Source organism: Scyliorhinus canicula, chromosome 20 (genome assembly GCF_902713615.1).
Source record: "Scyliorhinus canicula chromosome 20, sScyCan1.1, whole genome shotgun sequence".
In the NCBI taxonomy this organism is placed as follows: Eukaryota; Metazoa; Chordata; class Chondrichthyes; order Carcharhiniformes; family Scyliorhinidae; genus Scyliorhinus; species Scyliorhinus canicula.
The window spans coordinates 83,963,044-83,984,903 of NC_052165.1; the positions used below are offsets into that span (position 1 = coordinate 83,963,044).

Sequence of the window (21,860 nt, forward strand, 5' to 3'; positions counted from 1 at the left end):
GGGGCCAGATGGCCTACTCCTGCTCCTAGTTCTTATGTTCTTATATCCGTGGCTCCCCATTGATTGGACAGGATCCTGCTTTTTGGGATATGTCGTACCCCAAATCCGTTACCTACCCACCCTTAAGCACTCCCCCTCGCGAGCAAAAAGAACAATTTCTAAAGCGGAACAGTTCCTTATGATGGCCTTTCCCTTGTATGGAACAGGCAAGGCTTCCAACAAACTGATCTACATGGCTTCAGCATTGGAACATCTGGCAAACGTAACAGCAACAGAAGCCAGGGACACTGGACAGGCACTGGCCCGAGGTCTCAGCTGAGCTAGTGGCTGACCGTGGCATTACAAAATCGACTGGCTTTGGATTATCTGTTAGCCTCGCAGGGAGGAACGTGCGCTATCGTAGGCCAAGAGTGCTGTACTTACATCCCAGATGGCTCTGAAAATATCACTAACCTGGCCGACCATATTAAGAGACAGGCTGCTCAAATTCAAGAAATTGGCAGTGAATTTCACGACTATAACCCGCTGGGTTGGCTAGGGTGGTTGGGCCATGGATTATTTGATTGGATCTTTAAGGCCTTTATTCTACTGCTACTAATGCTACTAGGGATAGGATTGCTTGCCTGCTTGTGTAAATGCATTTTCAAATGAATCATGGATATACCTATTTAGCTAGTTGTCATGATATGACAAAAGGGGGGAGTGTGGTATTGTGCAAAGCAAATAATGGCATGATGGGAAAACTAGTCAAGTCTTCTTGGTACAATTGAATTTAAACTGACTTCACATAACCTAAGGCGCAGATACAAACAGCCGAGGTCAACTTGACCTGAGAACTGGCTGACTCTAAAACTCAGATAAGACGCGTTCGTCATGAGACCAGAGGAGTCTAAATATATACGATAAGCTAAAAAACTGTCTCTTCCTGTACTTAAACAAAATTGTCCATCGCTTAAAACAAAGGCAAGATAATGACATGAGACCCGAGTCCTCTAAAGGTCAACAAGGAGACGCCATTGTAATGATTATTACTTATGTTTTACTTTCGATCAAATTCCTGACTAAGCTATATCTTGATCCTATAATGTATAAAAATCGCCTTATTCTTCTGTAATATCGCAGACTTGGGACGGACTCAGCAGTTTGTACTTGACTGCTTTCCGACTTCAAGTCTCAGCCATTACTGCTAGCCGTCAGTTCTAATTCGTAAATAAAGTTCAGTTTTGCTTACCTAATGAATGCTGTTTGAATTTCTCTATCACAGTCCCGAAGCAGGGAAAATATTGAATACGACAACCTGGCCAGTATGATGGATTCTATAAAGGCGGGGATCATCCTTATGGAACTGAGGTTCGAGGCTCAGGGCCATGTGATCCAGAAGCTGGAGTACTCAGTGAGCGAGCATGATGAGCAGCACGCCTCAATGGTGGCGGAGATGGGGCAGATGAGAGACCATCAGAGGAGGCTGCAGGACAAAGTGGAGGGTCGAGAGAATAGATCGCGCAGGTAGAATATAAAGATCCTCGGCCTGGAAGAGGTCAATGATGGAGTGGATGCTGGTCCATATGTGGCATGAATGTTTGAAGTTGCTGGTTCACCCAGGCTCACTTCACGTAGGGATTGCTCGGTCTTTGGGAGTGGACAGGGCACTTATGAGGAAGCCGCAAAGAAACGAGCCCCCGAGGGCGATGATGGTGTGGAAATTCGATTTTGAGATGGGCCAGGCAGACAAGGCGCTGCACATGGGAAGGCAGCGAGCTGCGCGTCTACCAGGACCTGGGTGCAGAGCTGGCCAAAAGAAGGCAAAGTCGGCCCTCTTTAAGAAGGGGGTGAAGTTTGGCATGTTGTGCCCAGCACATCTGTGGGTCACGTACAAGGACCAGGAACTTTACTTCAGATTGCCAGAGGAGGCAATGAACTTTATCAGGGATGAGGGACTGGCAGGAGATGGAGGACATTGAACTTTGGAGCGAGTGTCATAAGTTTTGAAACTCTTGTTAAACTTCTTTTCTTTTGGTTTGTATGAACCACTTTTGTACTATGGGGCTGTAGAGCTCAATTTTGTTTTGTAGGTTTGCTGTGTTTTCAATGGGGGATGGTTGGTTGAATTTTTCTTATTTATGTTTGTTGGGGACTACTGTTTGTATGTGTAAGTTGCTTGAGCAGAGGGAGGGGAATCAGTGGGGGGGGGGGGGGGGGGGGGGAGAGAGATAGGATGCTTGGCGCATTGGGCAGAGGCTACCAGGCTAGCTGGGCAGGCTAGCTCACAGAAACGCAGTGGGGGGCAAGCAAGTGATAAGTTTGTTGATGGGGGTTGGGATTGTTATTTTTTTATGGGAGGGTGGGGAGAGGGAGAGGCGGTAGAAACCTGCTGACAGGGGAGGGATTGACGAATGGTGATAGGGTGAGAGTTGATATCATTGGCGCCTGAGGGCGTGCCTGAAGAAATGCGGGACGTGGGCTGGAGACTGGCCTCGGAAGGGTTATGGTTGATCGGCAGGCATGGGGGGCAACACCCCTCGTGCTGAATGGGCCATGTTCGCACATCTGAAAGGCGGATATGGCAATGCTACAGGAGACAGTCTAGTTGATCAGACTAGGCTGAGGAAGGGTTGGGCAGATATTCCATTCGGGGTTAGACTCTAGGGGTAGCGATTATGATAAACAAACGGGTGACATTTGAAGTGGGAAGCATGGTGACGGACTCGGGCAGTAGGTATATTATGGTGAGTGGGAAGCTGGAGGGGATGCCGGTGGTATTAGTGAACCTTTATGCACCGAGGGGTGGATTCGTGGAAGTTTGGGCGGCCAAGATCGAAGGCGTTTCTTTTTTCTCCCATGTACACAAAGTGTACTACTGGAACATATTTTTGTTTTAGACAGGGCTCTGTTGGCGGGGGTGGCAGATGCCAAGTACTCTGCGATTGTCATGTCGGACCATGTCCCACACTGGTGGATTTACGGGTGAGTAAAGGGGTGGGGGTGGGGGCACTGGAGATTAGATGTAGGACTGTTAGCGGAAGAGGAGGTGTGCGGATGAGGGAGGCTATTCGGAATTATGTGGAGATAAATGACACAAGGGAGATCTCGGCATGGTATGGGAGACGTTGAAGGCAGTAGTTAGGGGAGGAGTTTATTTTGATACGGGCGCATAGGGAGAAGGTGGAGCAGGCAGAGATGGACAGGCTGGTTAGGGAGATACTCCAGGTGGATAGAAGGTACTTGGAGGCCCAGGAGGTAGGGCTGTTGAAGGAGCGGCAGAAGCTGCAGATGGAGTTTTAGTTGCTATCTACAGGGAAGGGGATGGGGCAGTTGAGAAAAGCGAGAGGCGCGGTGTATGAATATGGGGAGAAGGACAGTAGGACGTCAGCACATCAGCTCAGGAAATGGGAGGCGGCTAGGGAGATAGAACATAGAACATAGAACAGTACAGCACAGAACAGGCCCTTCGGCCCTCAATGTTGTGCCGAGCCATGATCACCCTACTCAAACCCACGTATCCACCCTATACCCATAACCCAACAACCCCCCCCCCTTAACCTTACTTTTATTAGGACACTACGGGCAATTTATCACGGCCAATCCACCTAACCCGCACATCTTTGGACTGTGGGAGGAAACCGGAGCACCCGGAGGAAACCCACGCATACAGGGGGAGGACGTGCAGACTCCACACAGACAGTGACCCAGCTGGGAATCGAACCTGGGACCCTGGAGCTGTGAAGCATTTATGCTAACCACCATGCTACCCTGCTCCCCAGATAGTGAGAGTAATAGAGGCGAACACGATCTTGGACCCAGCGGGGTGAACGGACTGTTCAAGGAATTTTACAGTAGGTTGTACGAGTCGGAACCCCCAGCTGGGGTGGAGGAGATGAGGCTGATTTTGGAAAGCTGGAGTTTCCGAGGGTGGAAGAAGAGTTGATGGAGGGTCTAGGAGCTCCAATTGGGCTGGTTGAAGTGGTGGACGGGCTGGAGGCAATGCAGTCGGGCAAGGCCCTAGGGCCGGACAGGTACCCAGTGGAGTTTTATAAAAAGTTTTTGGGAGTGATGGGTCCTCTGCTGATGTGGGCGTTTAATGAGGCGAGGGAGTGAGGGGTTATTCCTCCAATGATGTCACAGACTTCGATTTCCCTGATGCTGAAGTGGGAGAAGGACCCAGAACACCGTGGGTCATATGGGCAGCACGGTAGCATAGTGGTTAGCACAGTGCTTCACAGCTCCAGGGTCCCAGGTTCGATTCCCAACTTGGGTCACTATCACTGAATGTTCTCCCCGTGTCTGTGTGGGTTTCCTCCGGGTGCTCCGGTTTCCTCCCACAGTCCAAAGACGTGCAGGTTAGGTGGATTGGCCATGATAAATTCCCTTAGCGTCCAAAAAAGATTAGGTGGGGTTACGGAGATAGGTCAGAGGTATGGGCTTAGGAAGGGTGCTCTTTCCAAGGGCTGTTGCAGACTCGATGGGCCGAATGGCCTCCTTCTGTACTGTAAATTCTATGATACAGACCAATCGCCCTTCTGAACGTGGACGCCAAATTACTGGCCAAGATCTTGGCCTCAAGAATAGAAGATTGTGTGCCGGGGTGACAGAAGAGGACCAGACGGGGTTTGTAAAAGGGAGGCAGTTAACGGCTAACCTTGAAGGCTCTTAAATGTGATCATGATGCCCCCCCCACCGAGGGTAGGGAGGTGGAGGTCACCATAGATGTGGAGAAGGCCTTTGACCGGGTGGAGTGGGAGTATCTGTGGGAAGTCTTGGGCCAGTTCGCATTTGGGTAGGGTCTTGTGGGCCGGGTCCAACTGCTGTACCGGTCACCGGTGGCGAGCGTGCGGACAAACCGAGTGAGGTCAGAACAGTTTAGGCTACATCACGAGACGAGGCAGGGAAGTCCACTCTCCCCATTGTTGTTTGCCTTGACTATAGAGCCACTGGCAATGGCGCTGAGAGCGTCAAGGACTGGCGGGGGGTAGTGTGGGGAGAGGGGGGGTGGAGCACAGGGTCTTGTTATATGCGGACAATCTACTCCTGTATATTTCCGACCCGCTTGGGGGGCGGGAATTGGTGACATTATGAGATTATGAGGATCATCCGGGAATTTGGCAGATTCTCGGGATATAAATTGAATATTGGCAAGGGTGAAGTCTTTGCAATCCAGGAGAGGAGGCATGAGAGGAGGTTGGGGGGATGTAGTTAAAGGTGGTGGGAGAGAGTTTGATACTTGGAAATCCAGGTGGCACAGGGGTGGGAACAACTACATAAATGAATTTGACTCGGTTAGTGGAGCAGGTGAAGGAGGACTTTCGAAGGTGGGATATGCTCCCGTTGTCACAGGCAGGAAGGGTACAGACTGTAAAGATGCCGCTTCTCCCGAGATTTTTGTTCATATTCTAGCGTCTCCCTATTTTTATTCCAAAAGCCCTTTTTAAGAAGGTCAATGTGGTGGGTTTGTGTGGGCAGGCGGGCGGGCAAAACCCCGCGAGTAAAGAAGGTGCTGTTGGAACAGGGCCGAGGGGGGGCTGGCCCTACCGAATTTTAGGAACTATTATTGGGCGGCAAATATAGCTATGGTCAGGAAGACGGTAGTGGGGTGTGGGAGCAGGTGGAGGCGGCATCATGCAAGGGCACTTGTGCTTGGGGCCCTGTTAATGGCACCTCTGCCATTCTCACCGGCTCGGTTCGCCACAAGCCCGGTGGTGGTGAAGGCTTTTGAGGGTGTGGGGACAGTGACGGAAGCACATGGGAGTGGAGGGAGCGTCGGTGTGGGCTCCAATTTGCGGTAACTACTGATTTGTGCTGGGGATTTTGTGGTGGGGCGATTTTGGATGTGGCAGCGAGCGGGGTTTGAGCGGTCAGGGGACCTGTTTATTGATGGCAGCTTTCCGTGCTTGGAGGAGGAGATTGAGCTGACCGGGGTGGGGGGGGGGGGGAAATGGGTTCCGCTATCTGCAGGTGCATTTAGGAATTGTGACGGTGTGTCTTGCAATGTAATAGTTTGCACAGAATGTAAATATTTTTGATTTAATCTATTTTGAAATTTTGGATGTACATGTAAACTCCCATTTTTATTTAGAGATAAGGAAATCTGTTAATTTTGCGGTCTGTGTTTAACTGTATGCCGCTAGCGTGCATCAACACCCCCTACGCCCCGATAAACAAGCAGACAACTTCCACCCAGTGGACACCGCAGGGAGCGGAGTGTTTAGTGACCCCTTTAATCACATTTTGATTTAATATTTTAATTTTCCTTTGCCATTTGTTTTTGTCTGATGCAGTATCCCTTTAAAGTGCTACTCCCTTTATGTGTTTTTCAGTTTGTTTAATTTAGTTTCATTTATTTAACCCCAAAAAGTATAAATAAGCACTGGTTGTTGGGGGTTTCCGTCATAGACATTGTCACAAAAGGAGGAGATTCAGGTCACTTGAGTCTATGCTAGCTCTACAGGAAGCAATTGAATCATCTTCTTTATTCTGCTCTATCGCCGTAGCTCTGCATGTTTTCTGCATGGGTTTCACCCCCACAATCCAAATATGTGCGGGGTAGGTGGATTGGCCAAACTAATTTGCCCCTTAATTGGAAAAAATAATTATGTACTCTACATTTATTCAAAAAGAGTTTCAAACATGTTTGTGAATAAAAGCTTTAAAAGTTTGAGCTCCATTTCTATCCTTCACTGTCTGACTTTGAGGCACAATATGGAGACTTTTAAATAATTTCTGTGCAGCTGCATATGTGGAGTAATTTAAAAGGGCAGACTTATGCACAGGCTATGCAAGAACTTTCAGGTTGCGCGCATAGTTTAGAAGAAAAGTTGCGTTATCTAACTAAATAAATTATCAATAAGCAAAAGGTTCAGTGGCTCCAATAAACATTCTAATTGCATAAATACAAACGGATGCTCACTATGCAAGACAGTGTGAATCCCAAAAATTCAAATCCACACATGATACTAAGGTCTGACCTCTTCTGACAGTTTGGCTGCTGTTCCAAGTGAGCTCCTTCCTTCACGATTCACCAATTCACTGCTTTCCCCAACAGCTTCCTGCTTATTAGCCACAACTGTAGAACAAACAACAGATCAGCATCACTGATAGCCATGATTGTGTCCATAGGAGTATGTTTAGAACAGTATAGCAGATCAATGTACGGTATCCTAAAGGACTGGAACCACAGCTGGCCTCATGGCTCAGCAGCCACCCATGCCGCCATGATTACTAATAAATTAACAACATTCAAAATCAAACAACAATTTTGATAGTTGGGACACCTGGCTGGCTTGGGGTGTAAATTTTGGACGGTACGGTAGCACAGTGGGTAGCACTGTTGCTTCACTACGCCAGGGTCCCAGTTCGATTCCCGGCTTGGGTCACTGTCTGTGCAGAATCTGCAAGTTCTCCCCATGTCTGTGTGGGTTTCCTTCGGGTGCTCCGGTTTCCTCTAAGTCCCAAAAGACATACTGTTAGGTGAATTAGACATTCTGAATTCTCCCTCTGTGTTCCCGAACAGGCACTGAGTGTGGCGACTCGGGGATTTTCACAGTTAACTTCATTGCAGTGCACAAGTAAGCCTACTTGTGACAGTAAAGATTATTATTATTACAAACAGATCCACAAGCCACATATTTATCTTCAAAAAGCTTTTCTTTACTGGGATGCAGCAAAGGTAGCTTTAGTAGGCCACAAATGAGTACGAACCGAGTTGGCAAAATGCAACTTTGGTATATTTACCATCTACAATTGATCCCAGCCGGGTCCGTATTGTCGGGACCGTACCTGGCCGACTTTATATAGAACTCAATCATGAATGTCCTCGGGCTTCCCACCCCCTTAGTGGTGGAGCTCAAACTCGGCAAGACTCATCTGCTTTGTCCCAGGTGATGTCAATTTTCTTGAGTGTTGTTGGAGCTGCACTCCAGACAGGTGGAGTGTATTCCATCATATTCCTGACTTGTGCCTTGTAGACTCTGGACATTCCTTTGAGAGTTAGGAGGGCAGTTACTTGCCTCAGAATACCTAGCAGCTGATCTGCTCTTGCAACCAGAGTATTTATCTGGCTGGTCCAGTTCAATTTTGGATGGTGACACACAGGATGTTGACAGATGATAATGCCACTGAATGTCAAGAGGAGATAGCTAAGATTCTCTCTTGCCAGAAAGTAATTTTTGGCTCTTGTGTGGTGCAAACCTTATCAGCACAAATGTGAACGCTGCTCAGGCTTGTTTTATTTGGACACCGACTGCTACAGTCTTTGATGAGTCACAAGTGGTGCTGAACATGGTGCAACCATGAGCAAACATCCCTACATCTGACCTTATGATGGATGAAAGGTCACTGGGAGAAGCTGTTACCTTCGGGAGGAGAGACCTGCGAAGGAGTTTTTGCTCGAGCTGTTCAAACAGCGCGTGGGATTCAAGAAAAAAAATCAATAGTGACATCACAGGAAAGGAATAAGCTGATTGGTTGGTGAGTGACTGATATTAGGGACCGTGTCTAAATAGCTGTAACTGAAAGAACTATTTTAAAATTAATTTATTAATTAGTTAGAACTAATTAATGGCAGTTAGAGGGGTAAAATGCTTCACTTGTGAGATGTGGGAGGTCTGTGAAGCTACCAGCATTGCGGACAAGTACATCGGCAGGAAGTAAAGCAAATTGCAGTTCCTCACAGACCACATGGATCGGTTGGAGCATGTAGGTGGCGGAAAGCATCATAGGCAGTAGAGACGTGGTTACCCAAGGTGTAGGAAGATAAATAGATGGCTGACTGCTAGAAGGGGCAGGCAGTCAGTGCAGGGATCCCCTGTCCCTTTCCTCTCTCTAACAAGCATATTGTTTTGGATACTGTCGGGGAGATGGCCTATTAGGGGAAACTTGCAGCAGCAGCCAGAGCTGTGACACCACGGCTGGCTCTGTTGTTAAGCAGGTAGGAACAAAGCGCAAAAGAGGGGCCTCCATAGTCAGAGGCACAAATAGGCGCTTCTGTGGGAGTGAGAGAGACTCCAGGATGGTATGTTGCCTCCCTGGTGCCAGGGCCTAGGATATGTCTGAATGAGCAGGAGGTCATAGCACATATTGGTACCAACGACATAGGCAGGAAGAGTGACAAAGTCCTGCAGCTGGAGTTCAGAGGGTTAGGTAGAAAGTTAAAAACAGGACCTTGAGGGTTGTAATCTTGAGATTACTCCCTGTGCTACGTGCCACTGAGGCTAAAAATAGGAACGTAGTTCCCCTAACATGTGGGTAAACAGCTGGTGAAGGAGGGAGGGTTTCAGATATCTGGACCAAGGAGGGAGGGTTCCATCTAAACTGAAAGGGCATTTCTCACCCTGTTCCTCAGCACACTGACTCCTCACCCTGTTCCTCAGCACACTGATTCCTCATCCTGTTCCTCAGCACACTGATTCCTCACCCTGTTCCTCAGCACACTGATTCCTCACCCTGCTCCTCGGCACACTGATTCCTCACCCTGTTCCTCAGCACACTGACTCCTCACCCTGTTCCTCAGCACACTGATTCCTCATCCTGTTCCTCAGCACACTGATTCCTCACCCTGTTCCTCAGCACACTGATTCCTCATCCTGTTCCTCAGCACATGATTCCTCAATCTGTTCTCAGCAACTGTTTCCTCACCCTGTTCCTCGACAAACTGATTCCTCACCCTGTTCCTCGTCACACTGATTCCTCATCCTGTTCTCAGCAACTGTTTCCTCATCCTGTTCCTCACACACTGATTCCTCACTCTGTTCCTCAGCACACTGATTCCTCACCCTGTTCCTCGGCACACTGATTCCTCACCCTGTTCCTCGGCACACTAATTCCCCACCCTGTTCCTCACACACTGATTGCTCACCCTGTTCCTCAGCACACTGATTCCACACCCTGTTCCTCAAAACACTGATTCCATACCCGGTTTCGCAGCACACTGATTCCTCACTCTGTTCCTCAGCACACTGATTCCTCACCCAGTTCCTCAGCACACTGATTGCTCACCCTGTTCCTCAGCACACTGATTCCTCATCCTGTTCCTCAACACCCTGTTCCTCAGCACACTGATTCCTCACCCTGTTCCTCGGCGCTGAATCCTCACCCTGTTCCTCAGCACACTGATTCCTCACCCTGTTCCTCGGCACACTGATTCCTCACCCTGTTCCTCGGCACACTGATTCCTCACCCTGTTCCTCGGCACATGATTCCTCACCCTGTTCCTCGACAAACTGATTCCTCACCCTGTTCCTCGTCACACTGATTCCTCACCCTGTTCCTCGGCACACTGATTCCTCACCCTGTCCCTCGACACACTGATTCCCCACCCTGTTCCCCACAAACTGATTCCTCATCCTGTTCCTCACACACTGATTCCCCACCCTGTTCCCCACAAACTGATTCCTCATCCTGTTCCTCACACACTGATTCCCAACCCTGTTCCCCACACACTTATTCCTCACCGTGTTCCTCACACACTGATTTCTCACCCTGTTCCTCGGCACACTTATTCCTCACCCTGTTCCTCGGCACACTGATTTCTCACCCTGTTCCTCGGCACACTTATTCCTCACCCTGTTCCTCAGCACACTGATTCCTCACCCTGTTCCTCAGCACACTGATTTCTCACCCTGTTCCTCGGCACACTTATTCCTCACCCTGTTACTCGGCACACTGATTCCTCACCCTGCTCCTCGGCAACTGATTCCTCACACCCTGTTCCTCGGCACACTGATTCCTCACCCTGTTCCTCGGCACACTGTTTCCTCACCCTGTTCCTCGACAGACTGATTCCTCACCCTGTTCCTCAGCACACTGATTCCTCACCCTGTTCCTCAGCACACTGATTCCACACCCTGTTCCTCGACAGACTGATTCCTCACCCTGTTCCTCAGCACACTGATTCCTCACCCTGTTCCTCGGCACACTGATTCCTCATCCTGTTCCTCAGCACACTGATTCCTCACCCTGTTCCCCACACACTGATTCCTCACCCTGTTCCTCGTCACTGATTCCTCATCCTGTTCCTCACACACTCATTCCTCACCGTGTTCCTCACACATGATTTCTCACCGTTTTCCTCGGCACACTGATTCCTTACACATTGATTCCTCACCCTGTTCCTCGTCACACTGATTCCTCACCCTGTTCCTCACACACTGATTTCTCACCCTGTTCCTCAGCACACTGATTCCTCATCCTGTTACACGGCACACTGATTCCTCACCCTGCTCCTCGGCAACTGATTCCTCACACCCTGTTCCTCAGCACACTGATTCCTCATCCTGTTACACGGCACACTGATTCCTCACCCTGCTCCTCGGCAACTGATTCCTCACACCCTGTTCCTCAGCACACTGATTCCTCATCCTGCTCCTCGGCACATGATTCCTCACCCTGTTCCTCACACACTGATTTCTCACCCTGTTCCTCAGCACACTGATTCCTCATCCTGTTCCTCGGCACACTGATTCCTCACCCTGTTCCTCACACACTGATTACTCACCCTGTTCCTCACACGCTGATTCCCCACCCTGTTCTTCACACACTGATTTCTCACCCTGTTCCTCGGCACACTGATTCCTCACCCTGTTCCTCACACACCGATTCCTCACCCTGTTCCTCAGCACACTGACACCTCACCCTGTTCCTCAGCACACTGATTCCTCACCCTGTTCCTCAGCACACTGATTCCTCACCCTGTTCCTCAGCACACTGATTCCTCACCCTGCTCCTCGGCACACTGATTCCTCACCGTGTTCCTCACACACTGATTCCTCATCCAGTTCCTCGTCACACTGATTCCTCATCCTGTTCTCAGCAACTGTTTCCTCATCCTGTTCCTCGACAAACTGATTCCTCACCCTGTTCCTCACACACTGATTCCTCATCCAGTTCCTCGTCACACTGATTCCTCATCCTGTTCTCAGCAACTGTTTCCTCATCCTGTTCCTCGGCACACTGATTGCTCACCCTGTTCCTCAGCACACTGATTCCACACCCTGTTCCTCAAAACACTGATTCCATACCCGGTTTCGCAGCACACTGATTCCTCACTCTGTTCCTCAGCACACTGATTCCTCACCCAGTTCCTCAGCACACTGATTGCTCACCCTGTTCCTCAGCACACTGATTCCACACCCTGTTCCTCAGCACACTGATTCCTCATCCTGTTCCTCAACACCCTGTTCCTCAGCACACTGATTCCTCACCCTGTTCCTCGGCGCTGAATCCTCACCCTGTTCCTCAGCACACTGATTCCTCACCCTGTTCCTCGGAACACTGATTCCTCACCCTGTTCCTCGGCACACTGATTCCTCACCCTGCTCCTCGGCACATGATTCCTCAATCTGTTCTAAGCAACTGTTTCCTCACCCTGTTTATCTACACACTGATTCCTCACCCTGTTCCTAACACACTGATTCCTCATCCTGTTCCTCGGCACACTGATTCCTCACCCTGTCCCTCGACACACTGATTCCCCACCCTGTTCCCCACAAACTGATTCCTCATCCTGTTCCTCACACACTTATTCCTCACCGTGTTCCTCACACACTGATTTCTCACCCTGTTCCTCGGCACATTGATTCCTCACACACTTATTCCTCACCCTGTTCCTCGGCACACTGATTCCTCACCCTGTTCCTCAGCGCTGATTGCTCACCCTGTTACTCGGCACACTGATTCCTCACCCTGCTCCTCGGCAACTGATTCCTCACACCCTGTTCCTCGGCACACTGATTCCTCACCCTGTTCCTCGGCACACTGTTTCCTCACCCTGTTCCTCGACAGACTGATTCCTCACCCTGTTCCTCACACACTGATTCCTCATCCTGTTCCTCGGCACACTGATTTCTCACCCTGTCCCTCGACACACAGATTTCCCACCCTGTTCCCCACACACTGATTCCTCACCCTGTTCCTCACACACTGATTCCTCATCCTGTTACTCACACAATCATTCCTCACCGTGTTGCTCACACACTGATGTCTCACCCTGTTCCTCGGCACACTGATTCCTCACACACTGATTCCTCACCCCGTTCCTCGGCACACTGATTCCTCACCCTGTTCCTCAGCTCTGATTGCTCACCCTGTTACTCGGCACACTGATTCCTCACCCTGTTCCTCAGCACACTGATTCCTCATCCTGTTCCTTAGCACACTGATTCCTCATCCTGTTCCTCAGCACACTGATTCCTCATCCTGTTCCTCAGCACACTGATTCCTCACCCTGTTCCTCAGCACACTGATTCCTCATCCTGTTCCTCAGCACACTGATTCCTCATCCTGTTCCTCAGCACACTGATTCCTCACCCTGCTCCTCGGCACATGATTCCTCACCCTGTTCCTCACACACTGATTCCTCATCCTGTTCCTCGGCACACTGATTTCTCACCCTGTCCCTCGACACACAGATTCCCCACCCTGTTCCCCACACACTGATTCCTCACCCTGTTCCTCGGCACACTGATTCCTCATCCTGTTCCACACACACTGATTCCTCATCCTGTTCCTCACACACTCATTCCTCACCGTGTTCCTCACACACTCATTCCTCACCGTGTTCCTCACACACTCATTCCTCACCCCGTTCCTCGGCACACTGATTCCTCACCCTGTTCCTCAGCACACTGATTCCTCACCGTGTTCCTCAGCACACTGATTCCACACCCTGTTCCTCAGCACACTGATTCCTCACCGTGTTCCTCAGCACACTGATTCCACACCCTGTTCCTCAGCACACTGATTCCTCACCGTGTTCCTCAGCACACTGATTCCACACCCTGTTCCTCAGCACACTGATTCCTCACCCTGCTCCTCGGCACATGATTCCTCAATCTGTTCTCAGCACCTGTTTCCTCACCCTGTTTCTCGACACACTGATTCCTCACCCCGTTCCTCACACACTGATTCCTCATCCTGTTCCTCAGCACACTGATTCCTCATCCTGTTCCTCGGCACACTGATTCCTCACCCTGTTCGTCGGCACACTGATTCCTCACCCTGTACCTCACACACTGATTCCTCACCCTGTTCCTCACACACTGATTCCTCACCCTGTTCCTCGGCACATGATTCCTCACCCTGTTCCTCGGCACACTGATTCCCCACCCTGTTACTCACACACTGATTCCTCACCCTGTTCCTCGGCACACTGATTCCCCACCCTGTTACTAACACACTGATTCCTCACCCTGTTCCTTAGCACACTGATTCCTCGGCGCTGAATCCTCACCCTGTTCCTCAGCACACTGATTCCTCACTCTGTTCCTCGGCACACTGATTCCTCACCCTGCTCCTCGGCACATGATTCCTCAATCTGTTCTCAGCAACTGTTTCCTCACCCTGTTCCTCGACACACTGATTCCTCACCCTGTTCCTCACACACTGATTCCTCATCCTGTTCCTCGGCACACTGATTCCTCACCCTGCTCCTCGGCACATGATTCCTCAATCTGTTCTCAGCAACTGTTTCCTCACCCTGTTCCTCGACACACTGATTCCTCACCCTGTTCCTCACACACTGATTCCTCATCCTGTTCCTCGGCACACTGACTCCTCACCCTGTTCCTCAGCACACTGATTCCTCACCCTGTTCCTCAGCACACTGATTCCTCACCCTGTTCCTCAGCACACTGATTCCTCACCCTGCTCCTCAGCACACTGATTCCTCATCCTGTTCCTCAGCACACTGATTCCTCATCCTGTTCCTCAGCACACTGATTCCTCATCCTGTTCCTCAGCACACTGATTCCCCACCCTGTTCCCCACACACTGACTCCTCACCCTGTTCCTCAGCACACTGATTCCTCATCCTGTTCCTCAGCACACTGATTCCTCACCCTGTTCCTCGGGGCTGAATCCTCACCCTGTTCCTCAGCACACTGATTCCTCACCCTGTTCCTCGGCACACTGATTACTCACCCTGTTCCTCGGCACACTGATTACTCACCCTGTTCCTCGGCACACTGATTCCTCACCCTGTTCCTCACACACTGATTCCTCATCCTGTTCCTAGGCACACTGATTCCTCATCCTGTGCCTCGGCACACAGTTTCCTTAGTCTGTTCCTTCCCACACTGTTCCCCCCCTCCCTCCCCATTTATCAGCACAGTTTCCCTACTCACCGTTTCTCACACACAGTTTCCCCTACCAGCCCCCACCCCCGGTGCAGTTTCCCAGTGCGCAGCTTTACCGGCGGACCCCGTTCCTCTGCCACTGTTTCCCCGCTGCGCCCCGTCCCTCTGCCACTGTTTCCCCGCTGGACCCCATTCCTCTGCCACTGTTTCCCCGCTGGACCCAGTTCCTCTGCCACTGTTTCCCCGCTGGACCCCGTTCCTCTGCCACTGTTTCCCCGCTGGACCCCGTCCCTCTGCCACTGTTTCCCCGCTGGACCCCGTCCCTCTGCCACTGTTTCCCCGCTGGACCCCGTCCCTCTGCCACTGTTTCCCTGCTGGACCCCGTCCCTCTGCCACTGTTTCCCCGCTGGACCCCGTCCCTCTGCCACTGTTTCCCTGCTGGACCCCGTCCCTCTGCCACTGTTTCCCCGCTGGACCCCGTCCCTCTGCCACTGTTTCCCCATTGGACCCCGTCCCTCTGCCAGTTTCCCCGCTGGACCCAGTTCCTCTGCCACTGTTTCCCCGCTGGACCCAGTTCCTCTGCCACAGTTTCCCCGCTGGACCCAGTTCCTCTGCCACTGTTTCCCCGCTGGGCCCTGTCCCTCTGCCACAGTTTCCCCACTGGACCCCGTTCCTCTGCCACTGTTTCCCCGCTGGACCCAGTTCCTCTGCCACTGTTTCCCCGCTGGACCCTGTCCCTCTGCCACTGTTTCCCCGCTGGACCCCGTTCCTCTGCCACTGCTTCCCTGCTGGACTTCATTCCCCAGCACACCGTATTCCCTGATAGGCCCTGTTCTTCAGCACATTATTCCTTGCAACCCCGTTCCTCAGCACACTGTTGCCCCGACTCCATTTTTCAGTATACTGTTGCCCACCCCCCTGTTCCTGGCCACACTATTTCCACATTGGACCCCGTTCCCCAGCACCGTTTCTCTGTTAGACATAGACATAGAACAGTGCAGCTCAGAACAGGCCCTTCGGCTCTCGATGTTGTGCCGAGCATTGTCCGAAACCAAGATCAAGCTATCCCACTCCCTGTCATTCTGGTGTGCTCCATGTGCCTATCCTATAACCGCTTGAAAGTTCCTAAAGTGGCTGACTCCACTATCACAGCAGGAAGTCCATTCCACACCCTAACCACTCTCTGAGTAAAGACCCTACCTCGGATATCCCTCCTATATCTCCCACCCTGAATCTTATAGTTATGCCCCCTTGTAATAGCTACATCCACCCAAGGAAACAGTCTCTGAACGTCCACTCTATCTATCGATCATAGAATTGACAGTGCAGAAGGAGGCCATTCGGCCCATCGAGTCTGCACCGGCTCTAGGAAGGAGCACCCTACCCAAGCCTACACCTCCACCCTATCCCCAGAGTACAGTTATCCCACCCAACACTAAGGGCAATTTTGGACACTAAGGACAATTTATCATGGCCAATCCACCTAACCTGCACATCTTTGGACTGTGGGAGGAAACCGGAGCACCCGGAGGAAACCCACGCACACACGGGGAGAACGTGCAGACTCCACACAGACAGTGACCCAAGCCGGAATCGAACCTGGGACCTTGGAACTGTAAAGCAATTGTGCTAACCAATATGCTACTGTGCTCCCCACTCTATCCCCCTCATCATCTTATAAACCTCTATTAAGTCGCCTCTCATCCTCCTCCGCTCCAAAGAGAAAAGCCCTAGCTCCCTCAACCTTTCCTCACAAGACCTATTCTGCAAACGAGGCAGCATCCTGGTAAACCTCCTTTGCACCCTTTCCAATGCTTCCACATCCTTCCTATAATGAGGTGACCAGAACTGCACACAATATTCCAAATGTGGTCTCACCAGGGTCATGTATAGTTGCAGCATAACCCCGTGGCTCTTAAACCCAAGCCCCCTGATAATAAACGCCAACACACTATAAGCCTTCTTCACGGCTCTATCCACTTGAGTGGCAACCTTCAGAGATCTGTGGACATGAACCCCAAGATCTCTCTGTTCCTCCACATTCCTCAGAACCCTGCAGTTTACCCTGTAATCCGCATTCAAATTTTTTCTACCAAAACAAATCACCTTGTACTTATCAGGGTTAAACTCCATCTGCCATTTTTCGGCCGAGCTCTGCATCCTATCAATGTCTCTTTGCAGCCTACAACAGCCCTCCACCTCATCCACTACTCCACCAATCTTGGTGTCATCAGCAAATTTACTGACCCACCCTTCAGCCCCCTCCTCCAAGTCACTGATAAAAATCACAAATAGCAAAGAACCCAGCACTGATCCCTGTGGTACACCGCTGGTAACTCCAGTCTGAGAATTTTCCATCCACCACCACCCTCTGTCTTCTATGTGATAGCCAGTTACTTATCCAATTGGCCAAATTTACCTCTATCCCACACCTCCTTACTTTCTTCATAAGCCGACCATGGGGCACCTTATCAAACGCCTTACTAAAATCCATGTATACAACATCAACTGCTCTACATTCATCTACACACTTAGTTACCTCGTCAAAGAATTCAATCAAATTTGTGAGGCAAGACTTACCCCTTCACAAATCTGTGTTGACTATCCCGGATTAAGCTGCATCTTTCCAAATGGCCATAAATCCTATCCTTCAGGACCTTTTCCATTAACTTACCGACCACCAAAGAAAGACTAACTGGCCTATAATTACCAGGGTCATTCCTGTTCCCTTTCTTGGACAGAAGAACAACATTCACCACTCTCCAGTCCTCTTGGCACTATCCCCGTGGACAGTGAGGACCCAAATATCAAAGCCAAAGGCTCTGAACTCTCATCCCTTGCCTCCCAAAGAATCCTTGGATCTCTCCCATCTGGCCCAGGGGACTTGTCGACCCTAAGGTTTTTCAAAGTTGCTAATACATCCTTCCTCAGATCATCTACCTCCTCCAGCCTACTTGCCTGTATCACACACACCCTCAAAAACATGGCCCCTCTCCTTGGTGAACATTGAAGGAAAATATTAATTCAACGCCGCTCCTATTTCTTCTGACTCCATGCACAAGTCCCACTACTGTCCTTGACCGGCCCTACCCTCACCCTGGTCATTCTTTGTTGGACCCCATCCTCAGCCAATATTTTCCTATTAGGTCCCATTCCTCAGCCACATTTCCTGCTGGACCCCATTCCCCAGCTACTTTTCCCCACCTGTTTCTCAGTACACTGTTTCCCTGCCAGACTCCGTTCTTCAGAATACTGTTTCCTTCAACCCCGTTCCTCAGCACACTATTTCCCCAATCCTATTAATCAACGCACTGACCCCCACCCTCCTCAGCACACTGTCCATTTGATTGATTTTTGATCAAGAGTTGAGAGGACCACTTAAATTGATCAAAGAGAAACTGGAGACTATGTTGTTGGACTATGCATGAAACCTGAGGGAGAAATCAATTAGAGCTGGTGAGTTTGCTTGGAAACATTTAAAATTGTCATAGTAATGAAACAAAGAGGTGGACAAGAAATTAAAAATGTGCAATTTTGCTAGTGGGAGAGAAAGTACTGGTATTGTTCCAACGATAGGTGAACCATAGAACATAGAACAGTACAGCACAGAACAGGCCCTTCGGCCCTCAATGTTGTGCCGAGCCATGATCACCCTACTCAAACCCACGTATCCACCCTATACCCGTAACCCAACAACCCCCCCCCCTTAACCTTACTTTTATTAGGACACTACGGGCAATTTAGCATGGCCAATCCACCTAACCCGCACATCTTTGGACTGTGGGAGGAAACCGGAGCACCCGGAGGAAACCCACGCACACAGGGGGAGGACGTGCAGACTCCACACAGACAGTGACCCTGCCGGGAATCGAACCTGGGACCCTGGAACTGCGAAGCATTTATGCTAACTACCATGCTACCCTGCTGCCCCATTAACATAGGTTTATTGGGCCTTATCAAATTGTAAGGAAATTGAGTGAGGTGACTTATCTAATAAGAACTCCAGGTAGAAGGAAAACTCAGTGTGCCATGTTAATATGCTCAAAAGCTAGTTTGATAGAGAAGGAAAGAAAGAGGAAGTGCCCGTCGTTGTAGCTCAGGGAGAACCGATAAATCCAGACCATTTCTGAATTTGACATTCCTCAAATTAAATTGAATATCAGGGGGAATTAAAAAATTGGGTTAGGATATGGAGTTACCTTCTGGAGGAAAATCAAAATAATCTAAAAGAGTTATTGAAATCAAATAGAACTATATGTGGAGATAAATAGGGAAGTATGAAAGTAATTATGCATAACGTGATGGGTTATACAGGGAGAAAGCCGATTCGGGAGAAAACGGAGTTCCAGTATCAAATTGTACAGGAGCTAGGGCAGCACGGTGGCACAGTGGGTTAGCCCTGCTGCCTCACGGCGCCGAGTCCCAGGTTCGATTCCGGCTCTGGGTCACTATCCGTGTGAAGTTTGCACATTCTCCCAGTGTTTCCACAGCCCAAAAGATGTGCAGGCGAGGTGGATTGGCCACGCTAAATTGCCCCTTAATTGGAAAAAATGTATTGGGTACTCTAAATTTTACAAAAATTGTAAAGGAGCTCCAGCAGTGATCTGAATGAGCTAGAAGAGGAGCAACAAGGGAATTAATTGCAAGACAATAAAGTTGCAATGAAAGAAAAAGCAGGAACTGTGGAACTCAAAGAACAATCAAATTAATGTCATAGTTGTGGCATCGGAGGTGATGATACTTGTATCTGGTCAGGAGGACAGATTAAGGACTGGAACTGTCTCACTGTTTCACAGAGCAACTTCAGTGGTGGAATGCTGAATCCAGAGACTAAAGAGCTGGTACAAATGTAACCAGAATATTCAGAAAACTTTCAGCAGACAATGACAGAATAATGCACCAACTGTTACCAATTATTTTTGGCTTTCCTCAACAGACCCCAAAGGAAACAGAATACAAAACAGTTGATAAACGTGAAGAACTGATGGTGAATGCGGCGGTGTCTTTGGTTCAGCATGGACAAGATGAGCCGAATGGCCCCCTTTCTGTGCTGTATCATTTCTATGATTCTAACTCTGATGAAGACTCATGCGGACCCGTAATGAAATGAAATGAAAATTGCGTATTGTCACAAGTAAGCTTCAAATGAAGTTATTGTGAAAAGCAACATTCAGGCGCCTGTTCGGGGAGGCTGGTATGGGAATTGAACCGTGCTGCTGGCCTGCCTGGGTCTGCTTTAAAAGCCAGCGATTTAGCCCAGTGTGCTAAACCAGCCCCTCTGTTAACTATGTTCCTCTCTCCACAGATACTGCCAGACCTGCTGAGTTTTTCTTGCATTCATTGCTATTATTTCAGATTTCCAACATGCATTGTAATTTGTTTTATTTTAGCGAGGAACAAATGTACCTCAGTGTATATGTACATAAATTATTGAAGATGGCTGAGCATGCTGACAGAGCAGTAAATAATAGTAGCCAAGGTTTCTTAACAGAGGCATTGAGTAAGGTGGTCAGGTTGAACTTATAAAACACTAGTTAGGCCTCATCTGAAGCAATGTGTCTTGTTCTGGGCGCCAATCTCAGGAAGGATGTAAAGACATGTGAAGGAAATGCCGAGGAGAATCAGAAGAATGATTCCAGGGATAAACAACTGTAGCGATGAACATAATTTGGACGTTGGGTGTGTTTCCTTGGAGAAAAGAAGGCTGAGAGGAGACTTAGAGGGATTCAAGATCCTGAGGGGTATGGACAGGGTAAATCACGAGGAACTGTTCCTTTTCAAGAGTACATCGATAACTAGAGGACACATATTCAAATGAATAGGCAAAATGAATGTTTGGAGACTGGAATGAGCCTCCTGAGGGGGCGGTGGAGGCAGGTACGATCGGGTTATTCAAAAGGGAATTGGAATGCTATCTGATAAAAAAGAATGTGCAGGTTCCAGGGATAAGGAAGGTGAGTGGGGCTAGGTAGAATGCTCTTTCAGAAATCCAGTGCAGGCCTGATGGACTGAATGCCCTCTATGATTCTAAGAGCAACTCCAGTGGTGGGTAGGAAAGTCAGCATGATTCATACTGGGTGGCAGGATGAATGAACATGTTCCACTTTGCAGTTTATTAATCATGCATCGAGGAGTCGGTGAATCTTTTGGTGGTGCGGGCTTGAGGTCACCACTACCTCACGGGGTCAGGGGTATTTAAACACCATTTAGACAAACATTTACTCACTGCAAGCCAGGTGCACCAGATAACATGTCAGGAATAGCCCCGAAAAGGAAACAGCCTCTGGTCCCACAGTTCAGCATATTGTCCTGAAGGCTCTCCTCCAGGCCATCCAGGAAATTCCAACCATCTAACTCTGCCTGTCCCTGTTTCTGTCTATGTTGATACCCAATGCCCTTTCTGATCCTTCTCCTCTCCTTCGTGGCCACCTGCAGCCTTACTTTCTGAACAACATACTGGATCCAATTCCTGTCCTAAATGTAACTGTGCTCTCTGCTTTCCCGTATCATGCCTCATAAACCAAATAACTGACATGACCACTGCTGTACACATATATCTATGGACTATCACTGCCCCAGAGATACCTCCCCGCCATCCAAGATTGGGACCAAGACCGGCAGGCAATTCAAAGCGCTCTAATATGGCCCAGACTGTGTGGCCTCATTTCCCAGTCAGTCAGTCACACAGCACAGAAAAGGCTCATCATGTCTGTGCCGGTCAAAAAAAAAACACCTAACGTATTCTAATCCCATTTTCAAGCACGTGGTCTGTAGCCTGTTAAGCCCTGGGATCTCAAG

General features: G+C 49.5%; 1 protein-coding gene across 3 annotated transcripts in view; it reads right to left on the reverse strand.

The window, feature by feature from the left end:
• The window catches only part of LOC119955298 (lysine-specific demethylase 7B-like), a 316,061-nt gene that overhangs the window by 15,706 nt on the left and 278,495 nt on the right, over positions 1-21,860 (reverse strand). For all 3 annotated transcript variants that reach the window (XM_038781379.1, XM_038781377.1, XM_038781378.1), the window contains one exon: positions 6,960-7,057. In XM_038781379.1, the coding sequence (XP_038637307.1) occupies positions 6,960-7,057 (98 nt within the window). The remainder of the gene's footprint in view (positions 1-6,959; positions 7,058-21,860) is intronic.